Source organism: Poecilia reticulata, chromosome 8 (genome assembly GCF_904066995.2).
Source record: "Poecilia reticulata chromosome 8, P_reticulata-male-v2, whole genome shotgun sequence".
NCBI classification, from domain to species: Eukaryota; Metazoa; Chordata; class Actinopteri; order Cyprinodontiformes; family Poeciliidae; genus Poecilia; species Poecilia reticulata.
In genome coordinates, this window is record NC_088837.1 from 25,485,889 (window position 1) to 25,500,559 (window position 14,671).

The window sequence follows — 14,671 nt, forward strand, 5'->3', positions numbered from 1 at the left end:
CCCATACTGGGAGCTCTGGCAGCATATGGGAGCCGCTGCAAGGCAGCTTTAGGGGCTAAACGTTGGTTTTTAATGAAAGTTTCTCACTCAAGAAAGAGAAAAAACATTAAATCATAATCTAATCAGCACTTTGTTAACAGGGTCTGGTTCCGATTAAACTGATATGAAGCCACAATCTGCTTAAAAACAAAAGTAAAAACTATTTGAACATATCGCTGATTCTGAGACATTTTGGATGTCAAAGTAAAAATATTTACATGAGAAACCATCTACGCTATTAGATGAGTGTAGATACTAATGGATCCTTAGAGAATAAAGGAGAAATATCTGTTTTTGTCTCGGTGGAGAAAGTTAAGGTAAATGTGAGACAAAGATACAGAAACATGTAGGAATAACTGTACAGGAAGGCCAAACGTACCACAAGAACAGTTATTAAAAATAGCATACTCAGATTAAAAGTAATAGTTTATGTAAAATTTATATTGTCTTGAAAAAATACTGGTTTGTTGGGAGCAGTGATGGTTTCAAGATATTTTTCTTGTCTTTCCTCCTTTCTAACATGTTTTTGCTTGTTTGTTTGTCATCATGTCCAGCTTAACAGTGTTTGGTACCGGTTGGGAAAAACAACTCAGTTTTTTAAACTGAGCCGGGCCGAGCCAGGCCGAGCCAGGCCGGGCCGAGCCGAGCCGAGCCGGCCAGCGAGCGCTGGCAGAGCGGGCAGCAGTTTCCTGCTGGAAGTATTAAAGAGAATTTCGTTGAGGGAGCAGCTGCTCGTTTAACAGACCTGTCACTGAAATCAAAGAGCTTAATCAAAATTTGATCAATTAATTGATCTTTCCTCTTGTGCTTTGAGATTCCCCCTGACTCTTGGCCCTCTAACTGTGAGCCACGCTCTACAATGTAAACTTTGTTCATTAGCGATGATCAAGGGTTCCTCTAATGTGAGCTGAGACGTGATATGATGGCTGTTTCCTCTCGGCTCTGAACTTGGCAGGACAACTCTCCCCGGTTGCCCTTTGAGTCTCAGGAGGGAACCCGGACGCCTTTCATGCTGCTCACACCAGCCCGGCGACGCGCTGTAGCTTTAACTTCCTCTGCCTTCTCGCTGTGTGTCTCGCAGGGTAACCAAGAGGCCACCAACCCTCCTGAAGCGATGGCCCAGCCCTACACCCCCGCCCAGTACCCGCCTCCCCCACAGAATGGCATCCCTGCAGAGTTTGCGGCGCCGCACCCGCTCCCGACGCAGGACTACACCGGGCAGAGCCGGGTGCCTGAGCACGCCATGACCCTGTACACGCCCACACAGACGCACAGCGAGCCGGCCGGCACTGACAACAGCACGCCCGCCATCACCGCCACCACGACCGCACCGGTCAGTGCCCTGCATCACCTGCAAACACTGTTCTCAACACGCTGTCAGCAAGTAAAATATATTCTTCTTATTTTATACTTCATTAACTGATTAACTGTGATTCTTTTTTTGTGCAACTAGCAAAAGATGAGAAATGTTGTTGTGAAATTTCATGAATTAGCTGCATCTCTGTCTGCAGGGAAAGTTTGGTTCCAGAAACTTTGGAGGTGCATCGCAGTAAATACAAATCATCGGAAAAATATATATTCAGTTCAGAAAGTCACACACACACACACATCTGATCATTTGGATGATGCTAGCTTACAACAAATAAAAAGCTACAAATTTAGTTTCTCAGAAAATGTGAATATTAATATGTAAAGCTGCAGCCAGTAACTTTTATAAAAATATATTTTTGTACATATTTGTTGAAGCTGCCATTGAGACAGATAATCTGAAAAAATCATCTCCCCTGTTTTCTCTCTGTGATAAACAACCAATGAGAGCCAGGAGGCGGGACTTAGCGCTGTCAGTCACAGTCTTGCCCGGTGCTGCAGCATTAGCATTAGCATTAGCCTGTTGTGAATGCTAATGCTAGTTAGCATAACCACAGATTACGGCGGATAAACGGTTTACCTGTAACGCTAAGTTTTTCTCTGCCATTAGCACATTTAGCAGCGAGTACATGAGGTTGATTGACAGCGCTAAGACCCTCCTCCAGACTGATTGCCTGATTTGAGCTGTGCATTTCTGCATACGGCAGCATGAGATGGATTTTTTCACAGATTAAATGTCTCAAACTGTCACAACATGGTGATAGTTTTAACAAATAGAATAAATAAGTAAAAAACTGATTATTTTCAAAGTTACATTCTGCAGCTTTAATCCAGGAATGCTGATGAACAGTGTGTCCATCTGACATCTGGGCTCCTTCAGGATGAATATGTTTCTCTTCTGCACTGAAGGACCAGTGAATGAACTTTCCGATGATGGTGTAGCTGATCTGAGATGCGCCTCCAGCCTGAGCAGGAATGACTGAGCGCTCTTTAGTAGCTGCAGCCATTTTGAAAGCAAAACAAGCCCAGACCAGCTGTGGGTTAGAAGTGAAGCTGCTTAGCAAACAGAACAGGAAGCATCCAGATGAACTAAACTCCAGAACATGTTGTCCCTAAAAAGGGTCCTGGGTTTCAGCTGCATTCAGCCTTTAGCTTTAATTAAACTCCACATAAATCAACCTTTTACGTGTTTGTACATGACTTTAAACAAGGTGTGCAAACAGATTGTTTCAGGAGACTTTAGAAAATTATTTTCTGCATAATTTAACTTGCACATGTGGCCCCATCTGCACTACAGTAATGTGCATTTTTAATTGTCTGCACTGCCCACCATATTGTAGCTTTATTATGTCAACATTAGTTGCATGTGGAAGTTCTGCACGTTGCCTCAGAGAATTGCGGGTTTTGTGCTCGAAGCAGACGCAGCCGGCCCAGAATACGCCCACCACAGCCTGTAAAAATCTCCCATGACTTGAACAAAACATCCAAATATTCACATTACGAACCATAAATAACCACATCCCAGAGACTCTTCATTGGTTTACAGGCTGTGGCATTTAAATGATGTTTGGTTGGTATTGTTGGCACAAAGAAAACATCTCCAGCACCATTAAATCACCTGGATCCAAGCTTTAGAGGGTTGAACCGTCATCAACTCGTTTAGTTATCGATTAACTGCTAACTGGAACACACCGAGTCAAAAACAGGCATTTTGCTCAAAGGAAGACATTTTCAGAACAGAAATTAATTTGTACGTTTTACATTTAAGATGAAAAAATAAACCTTTGTCTGTTCAACACAGAACTCAAGTTTAGCTTCATCCGGTTCAACTTCAAATGAAAAAAATCACCTATTAAGCTTCTTTTGCTGTCCAATAATTAAGCTTTTAATCCCAAAAATGATCGATGGCATTGATAAGCAGAAAGGGCTGAGCTTTTGATTTTAGAAGGATTTCTAAAGAGTTCGCTAAAGAAATGCAACTTCATTTTCAACAACAAAATGTTTATTTTATTATTTTTAAAAAGAACTGAATATTTTTTATTTCAATGTATTTCTATTATTGTATTTAAAAAACGCCCCAGTAGTTAAATGAAATATCTGGAGATGGAATCAATGTTTTTATCTGATTAATCGTCAGAAATATTGATCAGTAAAACAACCGTTGGTTTCAGTCCTCGTGTTTCTGCCGTCCTCCACCGTCTGAACGCTTCAGCTGAAATCACGTCAGTCAACATTCCTCCAGTCGGTTGTTGTTGGATTTTGGTGGCTAAACTGCTGCCTTAGTTTCCTGTTCTGAAAGAGGTCGTCTGCTGCTGTAGCCCATCTACTCAAGCTGTGTGCTCAGTGTGTCCACATATGTGGACAGCCTGCTGATGCTGGAACATTTCCGTCCTAACCGTAGCTCTCTGGAAACCTGAAGGATGTTTGCGTGTGAGAAATGGCTGCAGAGGGTTAACCCTCACCCTGTATTCAGATCTTCAGTCGCTCCAACATTTCCTGATTGTTTTTCTGATTTTTGTGACGCTACTTCAGAAATTTTTGCAAGGAGTTTTGCGATATTTTAACTTTTGTGTGACAGTAAATGTAACTTTTCGTTACCTGTCAGCAGTGTAGTAGATGTAAGAAATGCTGCCACCTGCAGGTGGGAGTTAGCATCACTTCAGCCCAATGTCTGACAATTAATTTCCAATAAACTTGCAATTGAGTTTTGGTGTAAGAAATGCCAGGATCTGTTGATTTTGCGTAAATTACTGTGAAAACTGGAGGCACCGCTTGATGTTTAGCGGTTTGGGAGGGAAGTTCAGATCCTGAGATGTCTGAAGATGCAGAGGCAGAGCTGATCAGATTTTATCTGACAGGAAAGAGTTGGTCTCTCTGTCGGAGCGACACGCCCTTCACCCTCTCTGCCCTCGGTGAAAGCGGCACGGCGGAGATGCCTTTTACTCCAGCTGCTGTCCAGTCGGATCAGTCTGAGCGTGAAAGTCGCCTTCCTGCTGTCTGCCGCCTCAGAGTCAAATCCCTCGACTCGGGATTTACATCCAGAGTTTCGGATAAAAGCGAAGACGACTCGCGTGGCTCTAATGTTTATAAAAGGTGGTTAGAGATGAAAGGAGGAGGGCTCTTCTTCTCCTGCGGTGGCGCTGGGGGTCACGGCGAGGTCGCAGCCCCCCTGAGAGGGATCCAGGTCGCTCATAAAGAACGTTGCTAACACTTCCATTTTCCCGGCCTCACAATTACTGCACAGCCATGAATATTTGGCAGCAGAAAAAGTGCTTAGGCAGCACAAGCCGAGCAGCGGCGCATTATCATCGCCTTGTAATGTAGCAATGTTTGATTTGAAGATTTGTGTGACGCTCTCCAACTGCTCCACAGTTATATCCTGCACTTACAGTAATGGCTGACATGCAGGAGAGTTTAAAGTGGGGAGGGGGAGGGGGACTTGGCAGGAGGCTCACCCTCCTCCTCTTCCTCCTTCGTCTTCCTCCCCCTCTCTGACACTGAACACCACTCCTCCGCTCGATGCCTCCCTGTCTCCCTTCTCTCTCCGTTTCGCATTTGATTTCATTTCATCTGTTCGCCCGCTGTGAGAAAAAGCCCAGAGATGGTCGCCGTGGAGAGATGAGAGCTCGCCTGGCTCTCCCCGCTCCCCTCCATCTCCTCTCCCCGCATCCAGCCGTCTCTTCTCGGGGAGGACAGAGGGATGAGATTAGTGGGGTGTAAACACAGAGCCTAATCCTCGGGGGCCGCTGGTGTAGTGTCGCCCACTGCTGCGTTGGCTGCCTTTAATGACGGGCCCAGCCGGTTTGCTCTGGGTGCCGCAGACGGGCCCGGGTGCCTTTGATTAGGGCACCCTGCAGAAACACAGATTGAAGGAGCAGATCCCCCCTCTGCTGGCTCGACTCTGCTGCGCTCAGCTCCTCCACCCCGCCACGACGCTTTGCTCTGCACATCTTCTTGACTTAAAGACTTAAAAAGAGTCAAGTGAGTGAGAATTCAGCGAAACGTATGGATTCTGTGTCAATTCCCCACAGAGAGCAGAGTGTGTGTGTGTTTTAATGAGGCGTAGGGAGCCTCTGCGTCTCTACCAGGAAGGTGGCGCTGTCCGCCGCCCGGTCTGCAGGCCGGCATCGTGTTCAAACAAGCTGACTTGAAAGCAGGCGACTTGAGGAAGAGAGGCAGCGCCGAACTTTTCTCCAAATCCTTGGAGACGAGAGTAGCAGAGGGCTGCCGGGGAGCGAGCTCGTTATCTGGCTCGGCTCAAATAGTCTGAGGTTTGGTTGAATTTCATGAGTAATCATTCTCTTTTCAGATAACAAATTAAGGCAGTGGCATTAGGGCAGCACTCATTTCCAGATTTTTCACAGCCCGTGTCAGCGGCATGAAGACTTTCCAAAGGGTATTCTGGGGGACTGTGATAACATAGACACACACACACACTCGCAGGAGCATGCAGAAAACATGGACGAGCACACGCAAACACTCACACACGCGCTCTGGTCTCTGGCGAGCCGCGTTTAAAGCATGGAGACGCCGGCAGGGTGTCGCTTTCAGAGGCTGTGCTGACGGCGATCTGCAGGAGAGGGAGGAGATTCAAACTCTCAGATGATTTAATAGTTTAAATTATCACAATACCTGCTTCCACGTCTCAAACAGTCCGAAACTAGCAGTAAACCAGGAGGAAGAGTGGATCTGTCCTGCTGCACATTTCCAAAACCAGAGCAGAAATGTAAATGTACAGCAAGATGATCTCCAGATATAAATGCGTTAATTTAAGGGTGCATTCACACCTGAAGCAGGAAGTGGACTACAGTGCAGGGCATTCTGGGTAAAAACAACCAAAACAAACGTGTTATGCTAGCGCTAGCTGGAGAAATGACGCGAGGTCTGTTACCAAAGAGAAGAGAGAAATCCTCCAACCGCTAAAATCTGACGCTACTCCGTTTATGTTACATGTTGCGAAAGAAGAAGTTGGTTACAAAATACTCAAATCTAATTATTAATCCTAAATTGATGATTCTGGCTTACTGCAAATGAAAACCCAGATTCCTCTGAAAAACTGAGTCTATTTCAGAAATGTTGGCCCACTGAACGGCACATGTAAAATAATCATCGGCGTATTGGCGCATCAGTGCATCGCTATATTGGTTTATCGGTGTATCGATGCATCAGTATGTCGGTGTATTGGTGAATCGGTGTATCGGCTGGCATCATTTCCATTCGGACATTACATGACCATATCATAACATGTCTGGGTTAAAATTCAGTTTTTTATTGATCAGATATAATATTCTAATGTTCTCAGATCATAATTCATTAGCTGGAAGCCAAAATGACCAGAAATAAATAATGTAAAGATTCTCTGACTTTAGCATTTTGAAATAAACATTTTGCCGACATCCTAATTCATCAAGAATAAGCTGCTCCTCAGCATCGTTGTGTTAATATTCAGACAGCACTGCAGCAGGAGATCGATTGGCTCTCTGATGTTTGGAGTTTTACGGCTCCTGTTCGGGTTTGGGCCGATGTAAACACGGCGCGGCCATTTTTACTGAATGATTTCTGAGCTCGAGGCCGCAGCAGCGACTCTGGGCTCTAAAACTAAATTTAAAACCCCAAAATTTACAGACCAAAGTCCCACGCATGAAGGCTCTGAGGCTCGCAGGAGCGCCATTCATTTTGCCGGTCTGCACAGTGAGTGCTGCCTCTGAATGTGAAATAATAAATAAAAATGAAAACTGTGGTATTTCTCAGCCTCAGGAAAGGCAAATTCATCCCCTCCTGTTGTTTGCAGGTTTTCTCTTGCTCTATTGTGCCACAGTATAGATATATATCCATAGAAGTTTCCTACGGACCTGGAAAGTTTGTTCTTTTCCCACTAACCAAATTCAGGTTGAACTGGACCTGTTGTACTTCCACCGGGTCGACATGTCAAACGAATCCGAAGGGGAGAACTGAAGTTTGATAAAACTGTGTTCTTCACACATCTCCTAAAACTGTTCCTCCCTGTAGCCGTAGTGCCATCTGCAGAAATAAACCATGTGGTCAGAAACAACCAATCAGAGACAGGAGGAAGGTCTTAGTGCTGTCAATCACTTTATGTATGCGCTACTCGATGTACTAATGGAGGAGAAGTGATTTATCGTTACAGAATAACTGTCATCGATGGTCATGCTAACTAGCATTAGCATTCACTGCAGGCCTTCCTGTTAACAGTTAATCTGCCTGACAGAAACCGGTCCTTTGCATTTGGCTGACCTTAGTGACTCCACGTAAGCCTGGGGGTCCAAAGTGTGGTTCAGGGGCCATTTGTCGCCCATGAAATGATTTTGTTCGGCCCCTGACCTCAAGAAAATATTTCTGATATTTCTGAAGTAATGATATACAGATTTCATAAAGATTTTGTTCATTATTGAGCAGGTAAATCTAAGAAAATCATTTAAAAAAATCAAAATAAAATAATTTTTGCATTCTTAATTGAGTGAATTTTGTGGCCCTCCAGTGGTTTAAATTAGTCAGCTTGGATAATAAAACTCTGATGCGACTCAAGCAGGATCAACGTTAACACTTTGCATTGAAATAACAAGAATTTTAACAAAAACCTATCAGAAATCCCAGGAATCGAACCGGGTCGTGGTTTTTAGTGCAGGTGGATCCTGAACGCTCTGCCTCCTGTGCAGGAGCGACGGCGGCTGAGCCGGGTCACCAGCCGCTCCTCCAGGTGATGGAGGGCTTATATCTGCAGCTCCTTTAGAGAGAGAAAACAAACCGGAAGAGGAGGGTAATGAATTAAGGCTTGGGCATTATAATTCTTGTGAGCGAAGACTCCAAAGCCCCCCACCCCGGCTCCTATTTAATCGGATGTAATCTACCTGCTTGGCAGCATTCCAATCAGATAGTTTCAATTATGCTCTTGTAATGCCACTCTGCGAGGAGGGGGAAAGTGCTGAGCAGAGCACTTTGCAGGCGATTTGCAAATAACAGCAAGGGAGTCTTTTAGAGAAATGACTGAACAGGAAGCCAGAGAGCTGCAGGAGTTGACAGCTCTCTCACTCTTAGCTTTGCTGGCTTTGGCGGTGACGGTGTGTTTTGCATCCCGCCTCCTCCTCCCTGTGACAGCAGCTGTCGGGACAGTAAAGTGCCACTGAAGGTGGCCTCCTATGGTAATACAGAGGTAATTATTTTCCACTGCTACAGCGCCGTTTCACAAGCAGGCAGGCAGGTTGGAGCCTCGGGAGCAGCGGCGCGCAGGCAGCATTCCCGGATCTCGGTGACACTCGAAGTTATTGAGTTAGTAGTTTGCAGTCTGAGGTGCTCGGAGTCAGCAATTCAGCGTTTGTGTTCCCAGAATGTGTGCTTGGCCCTGATGTCAGCGGGCTGCTGGCCTGTCTGCGCGCCGGCTGAAAGTTAATCTGGATGTCTGCAAACACGCGTGATAAAAAGCCCGACAGACAGAGCTGGAGGACAGCGGAGCGCCGCGGCCCGGCAACATACGCTAAAGGTCGAGTGTGTCATGTGTGACCGATGAAACAGATTGACCCGAGGGGCTCCGATACCTTGTCACCCTCCGCGGTCCAGCATCTGTCTGCAACGTGTCACCCCTGGGCCCAACATGGCCGCTCAGGCTATTAACCTCCAGCGCGCGAGGACACGGCTCTGCGCTCGTCCCTCTCTGTCACCGATCCGTGGCGCCGGACGGCGGCGGCGCGGTGCGGCGCGGCGGCTCAGGTGGAGCTACCTGGACGGCCGCGGGCCAGGCGGAGCGGGACCTTGAATCAAACAACTGTCACCGCTAACAATGTATGTCACCGTCTCGGAATGGGCCATAAAAACCAAATAAATGACGGCCATTACAGTGGAGATTGTGATTATGATAATGAGAATAATAAAGGCGATCATCATTACGATCATGATGATAATGATAATACTGTGATGATGAATTATAATGAATAAATCCCGAGCCCATTTCCTAAATGGTGGGCATGTATCACTAAGAGAGGCCTGCAGCCTCGGCTCTCCGAGTCATTTCAACCGTTTGGACTCGGGCAACAACCTCCTCTCTTTTCACCGCTGCATCGCCATCAGATTGTGTGTGTCGGAGTGTGTGTGTGTGTGTGTGTGTGTCGGGCTCAGAGAGCGCTTCCCAGGAGACCTTGCAGTTTACATATCACATTCAAACAGCTTTTGTGCTCAATATCTGCCACTTCCACTGCCTGGTTCCTCAGCCCCCCTCCCTCCTCGGCCTGTTTCTTTATTTAACCCCCCCACACCCCTCACCCCCCACCGCCACCGGCACTAAATCAGGCTTCAGTCCTGTTGGTTTTATTCATTTGTTTGCTATTATGAAACTGAAACTATGAGCAAAAAACCCCCAAAACAAACTTCATCTTCTCCTGATGAGTGACCTCTAGTGGTCAAGGCCGTAATTACGTCGCTCTCTCAAATGTGCAGCTCTTCATTCAACCACTAAAGTTTAAAATCTGACTTTTTCTCTGATTTCTCCGCCTTCATTTCCAGCATGAGTGAAAAACACACAGCAATCTAGAAGCTACATAAAACAATAAAAACATTAGAATGAACAGATGAATAAAACACCATTAAGCCGTATTCTGATAAATAAAACACTTTTTTTAAGTTTTCATGTTTTTCCACATTTATTCCTCTTGCATATTGACTTTTTCCCCATCCAACAACAAAAATGCAGAAAAATCCATCCCAAGCAGCCCAGAGGAGAGATCCAGCCAGAACCAGACAAAATAAACAGAATCTGATTCTGATCCAGTTACAGACTAAAAAACCTTTATACATATATATATATATATATATATATATATATATATATATATATATATATATATATATATATATATATAAATGTATGGTATACCATATGGTGCAGGGCTGACGGAGGGATGGCAAACAGGTTCATATGCAACAGATCTGATGGGTTTTTGATTAGTTTAATACAAAAACATGAGAATAATGGATATGATCTGAAATTAAACTGGTTTATTTTGGGTTTAGGAAACTGGAGAATAACTTTGACTTTTACACATTTTGATGATGGTTTCACTGTTGGTGACGGATGTTTTTTATGTTTTGTTTAAAAAGATACAAATGTTATCGAATTATAAAGGTCCAGATCAGACTTATAGGCAACATTGGATGTAAAGACCTAAAGTTAAGCAATAACTGTCTCAGGTTTTATTAAAATATTCCTCCCCCCTCAAAAAAACTCATTAGTGAGCAGTTTTACCTGCCAGGTCTCAGCTAATTACCATTTGGCTCCACACTCGTATCGATATTTGTCATTTTCTTCCCTGAAAGAGAGAAAATGATCCCATCTAATGGAAAACTTTTAGCCCCTGCGGAGCAGGAGACAGAGGATAAACTCTGCGTTTGACCAATGAGCTTTTTGTCCACGGAAAATAAAACAAGGTCCATCTAAAGAGACAAGCCAGCAGCAGGCTCGCTGAAATCCATCACCGGTGTCACACTGAGAAACAAGTGGAATTTGTCATTGACATCAGACACATCATTTATACAGAAATGTCAGCGTCGCATTCGCATAATGATGGAAACAACAACGCTGAGGGCTCTGGGCCTCGCACTCTGATGGCTGTGTGCAAACGTCACCAATAATGTGTCTTTAGTCTAGACATGTCAGGGCTCTGTGGGATCTATATCCACGCCTTTTTGTCAGCGCCTTCAATCTTCCCTGTTGCTCAGGAGCTAAGTGCAAGAGATTAATAAGTGGATTTGTAATGCACAACCTCAGGTTTGACACTATAAGTCATCGGCTGTTTATCGCTCAGGCTTTCTGAGTAGATTGAAAAATGGCAGATGTGGAGTTAAGTTAGTCAGCCGGGCCTCCCTCCCTCCCGCCCCGCTGCCTCTCGTTGTGCAGGACCAGGAGGTACAGTTCGCCGCCGCCGCAGCAGCAGCAGCAGCTAATGAGCAGCTTGTGTCTTTCTGCTTGTTTCCCTCCAGCAGACAGATGACGTGACGCAAACAGAGGGTTCTCAGCAGCTCCAGCTCCAGCACTCAGACTCTTCAGAGAAGCAGCAGCCAAAAAGGTTACATGTCTCCAACATTCCCTTCCGCTTCCGGGACCCAGATTTGAGGCAAATGTTCGGGGTGAGTAGCTCCAGGAAACGTATTTCTACTGGCACAGCAGCACCGCTCACACACTGACCTGTTTCCACTGGTTGTATAATTAGGCATTTTGAAAATAAATTTGCTGAATGGAAACACGGCAATTTCGAAAAGACTCGTTATTCAACAAAAACTAGATTATTTGGCAATATTGAAAGTCCAACGGAAACACTTTGTGTCACATCACAAGTGATTTTTCATTTTCTATTCAACCAGGTGGATTATTAGGAACTAATTGGAACAAAGATCCAGCTGCACACTTGACCAAAACCAACAAACATGTTTTATGTTGAAATCATAAGACGGTAAAAACAATAGACACATAAAATGTTTATCTGAAGCCTGTGAACGTTTCAGACATTTTGAAACACCTTTTAAAGTTCCTTCCTGCAGCTTCATGCAAAGATAATTCTCCATATTTTGATTTTATTGAGCGTGACGTGTTGATCGTAAGACGTTTCAGTCACGTGATCAGCAACCAGGAAGGAGACGACAGGAAGCAGCTGAAGGATGATGAGGTTTATTTTTTAATGACTTACCAAACGTGTGATTTTAATTCTGTTTCCGCAACAAAGTTTTGCTAACATTCATAATGGAAACGCAGCCAGTGACTCGACTGACTCAGCTGCTCACAGGATGTTCCAGTTCGCTACGTCTCCACTAACAGGAAATGATCGCGTCGTCTGTAAAGTACAGGAAAGCACAAACAGTAACTGGAGGCTTTGCTGCAGCTGTCATCTAGTTAATGCATTGATTACTGTGTTGTCTGGGGAGAAAAGAGTGGCTTGGAAGATTTCGCAGGTGATAAACAGCTCAATCAGTCACAATCAGCTCCTGAACTCTGTGGGTCAGACACCAGGGAGGCGGTGGCTGAGCGATGAAACCTGCCGCCGATCCCCAACCCGCCCGCCGTCAGCGGCTCGCGTCCGATCGAGTTTGAACACCCGGATCTGACGGATCTTCATCGTCTCCCGGCCAATTAACGCGCTGGCTCAGCGGCTCACCTTTGTGTCTCGCACAAGCTTCGATACGAAGCCAACCGGATTCAATAACAATAATGGATCTGAAAGGAGACGATGGCCAGAAATGTACTTCAAATGTTAGGCGCTAATTGGACCATTAGCAGCCAGAGGCGTTAATTTTAGCCGTTATGAAGACAACATTGAGCTGATGATATTAATTACCAGAGAGCCCTAGCTGTGGCTTTATAAATTGCACACAACATGGCTGCTTTCTCTCTCTGATTGTTGGCTTTATTGTTCCCGGCGCTGGTGCAGGTCGTGTGGAATCCAAATCACCGGCGTAATTAGCTCGGAGGCTTTGTGTGCCTGGCCGCTGCATGCAGATATATGATGGAAAATTGATTGCAGCCCACCCAGCCTCCCTCAATCACATGTTGCCCTCTCCTTCCCGGTGCTGGCGCTGGTTGGCGAGGTGGAGGATTGTGGGATTGATTGTCTTGGTTGGAGCTTGGCGTAGAGATAGCGGGTCCGCTCCACCCTCTGACACGGCCTCCACAATGGGGCCTTTGTGTGATCAGTGTGTGCAAAGCCTCATTCCTCCAGCTCTAATGGCTTCTGGAGCGCCACCGGCTCAATACGCCATTACCGCTACGCATGAGTGAAGCCCGCAGACGGGAAGACGGAGGAGGCGCCGCCGCCGCCGCGCGGGCTCCGAGGAACCCGGAACGAGACGGGAGGGCCCGGGATGCCCCCCGCGCGCTGCCGGGTTGAGGGACCTGTGAGCCTTTAACGAGGCGCTGAATGAAGGTCTCATTAGGGCATCCACAGCGGACGCTAATCAGTAATTAGAAACTGTGATCTCTGAGAGCTGGTAAGTGCGCGGGAAATGAAAACACTCCAGCGAGCGCCGCGCCGCGCGGAGCCCACGCTGCGCCGCTCGAGGGTGCCCTCATTTGTGAGCGCCGCTTCTTCAGCAGCGCTTCTCTGGGTGGATGCGAGGCTCTCGCAGCGTTCCCCAGAGCAATCAGACCCCCGCCCCCGTCCCACCGTCCCGCTGAGCCCCCGACACGCAGGCCACTGCCGCCTCATTACGGCGCTCTGAGCAGCGCTGAGACGTCCGGGATAATCAAAGGTGGATCCTGTTTGGTCCACATCGCTCTCGGTTTACAACCTCGGCTTATTAACAGGAAAAAACAGAAACATGCAAGCGCTTTGTCAAGAAAGTGCTGAATTGATCGTGTCATCATTTACCATGACTTTGATGCAGTTATTTATTTGGATCAGCAAACAATGAATAAAAAACATTTATTACAAAATCAGTTGCACTATAATATAACTAGGCCAGTCAGTAAGCAATAAATCAATTAATCGCATGATAAATTAAAACAAACTCAATAATTTCCATTTGCATGTTTTATTGTTTTTATCTTTCTACCAAAACCTGGATGATAAAAATCTCCAGTTTTGTTTACAGACTTTATAATTAATTTTATTTATTGTTTCTGTTGTTTTATTTATTTTGTATATTTAAAATGTCTTCCAGTTCCAGTGTTGAAAGTTTATTGATCCTTCAGAATCTATTGTTGTATTTTTAAGCCATAAAATGGTCTGAAAACAACAATGTTATCATTTATCACAATAACTTCTGGGACAATTTACTGTCCAACACAGTTTGTTACTATGACAGACCTAAATATAACACAGCATATTGATCCATGACTGAACTATTGCAACATTTTATATAGTAAATAATTAAGCAGGGTTCTTTTAAATGCTCCTGCATTTATTTAAAAATACCAATAAATGTGATAAAATCCAGTTACTGCGTGTCTTTATGTGACTGGATTATAAATGGAAATGTTTGTTTGTGGGGCTGTAACTGCTGCGACAGTCGAGACATAAAGTTACCTGAAAAGAAGTAATAAATAGTTCTTGTTACTCCCACAGATTACCGTGATAAAGGTTGAAGTTTGCACCACTCACACCTTGTATAAAGTCCTTCAAAGTGTCTGCAGTTTTTTAGTAAAGTGGAAACTAATACTCTGTCTAAAAACCTAAAATTGGAAAGTGATCATTTTGCCATTTGTTGAAGTCGTTTCAGAGACATGAGATCTGGACTCTAAATGTTGACGCTTTGCAGCTGAAGTCAT

The 14,671-nt window shown here is 45.2% G+C and overlaps 2 protein-coding genes across 22 annotated transcripts in view; one reads left to right on the forward strand and one right to left on the reverse strand.

Moving 5' to 3' along the window:
• rbfox3a (RNA binding fox-1 homolog 3a) overlaps positions 1-14,671 on the forward strand; it is a 553,564-nt gene that overhangs the window by 499,274 nt on the left and 39,619 nt on the right. For 12 of the 17 annotated variants that reach the window (XM_017306228.2, XM_081610324.1, XM_017306225.2 and 9 more), the window contains 2 exons: positions 1,121-1,423; positions 11,395-11,541. In XM_017306228.2, the coding sequence (XP_017161717.1) occupies positions 1,121-1,423; positions 11,395-11,541 (450 nt within the window). The remainder of the gene's footprint in view (positions 1-1,120; positions 1,424-11,394; positions 11,542-14,671) is intronic. The other 5 variants (XM_017306229.2, XM_017306232.2, XM_017306230.2 and 2 more) reach the window with 3 other exon arrangements.
• Positions 1-14,671, reverse strand: part of LOC145552644 (uncharacterized) — a 158,554-nt gene that overhangs the window by 32,066 nt on the left and 111,817 nt on the right. For 3 of the 5 annotated variants that reach the window (XM_081610330.1, XM_081610329.1, XM_081610328.1), the window contains exon 6: positions 5,892-5,977. In XM_081610330.1, coding sequence (XP_081466456.1) covers positions 5,892-5,977 — 86 coding nt within the window. Of the gene's footprint in view, positions 1-3,505; positions 5,978-7,287; positions 7,429-8,006; positions 8,153-14,671 lie in introns of those variants that run through there. The other 2 variants (XR_014088772.1, XR_014088773.1) reach the window with 2 other exon arrangements.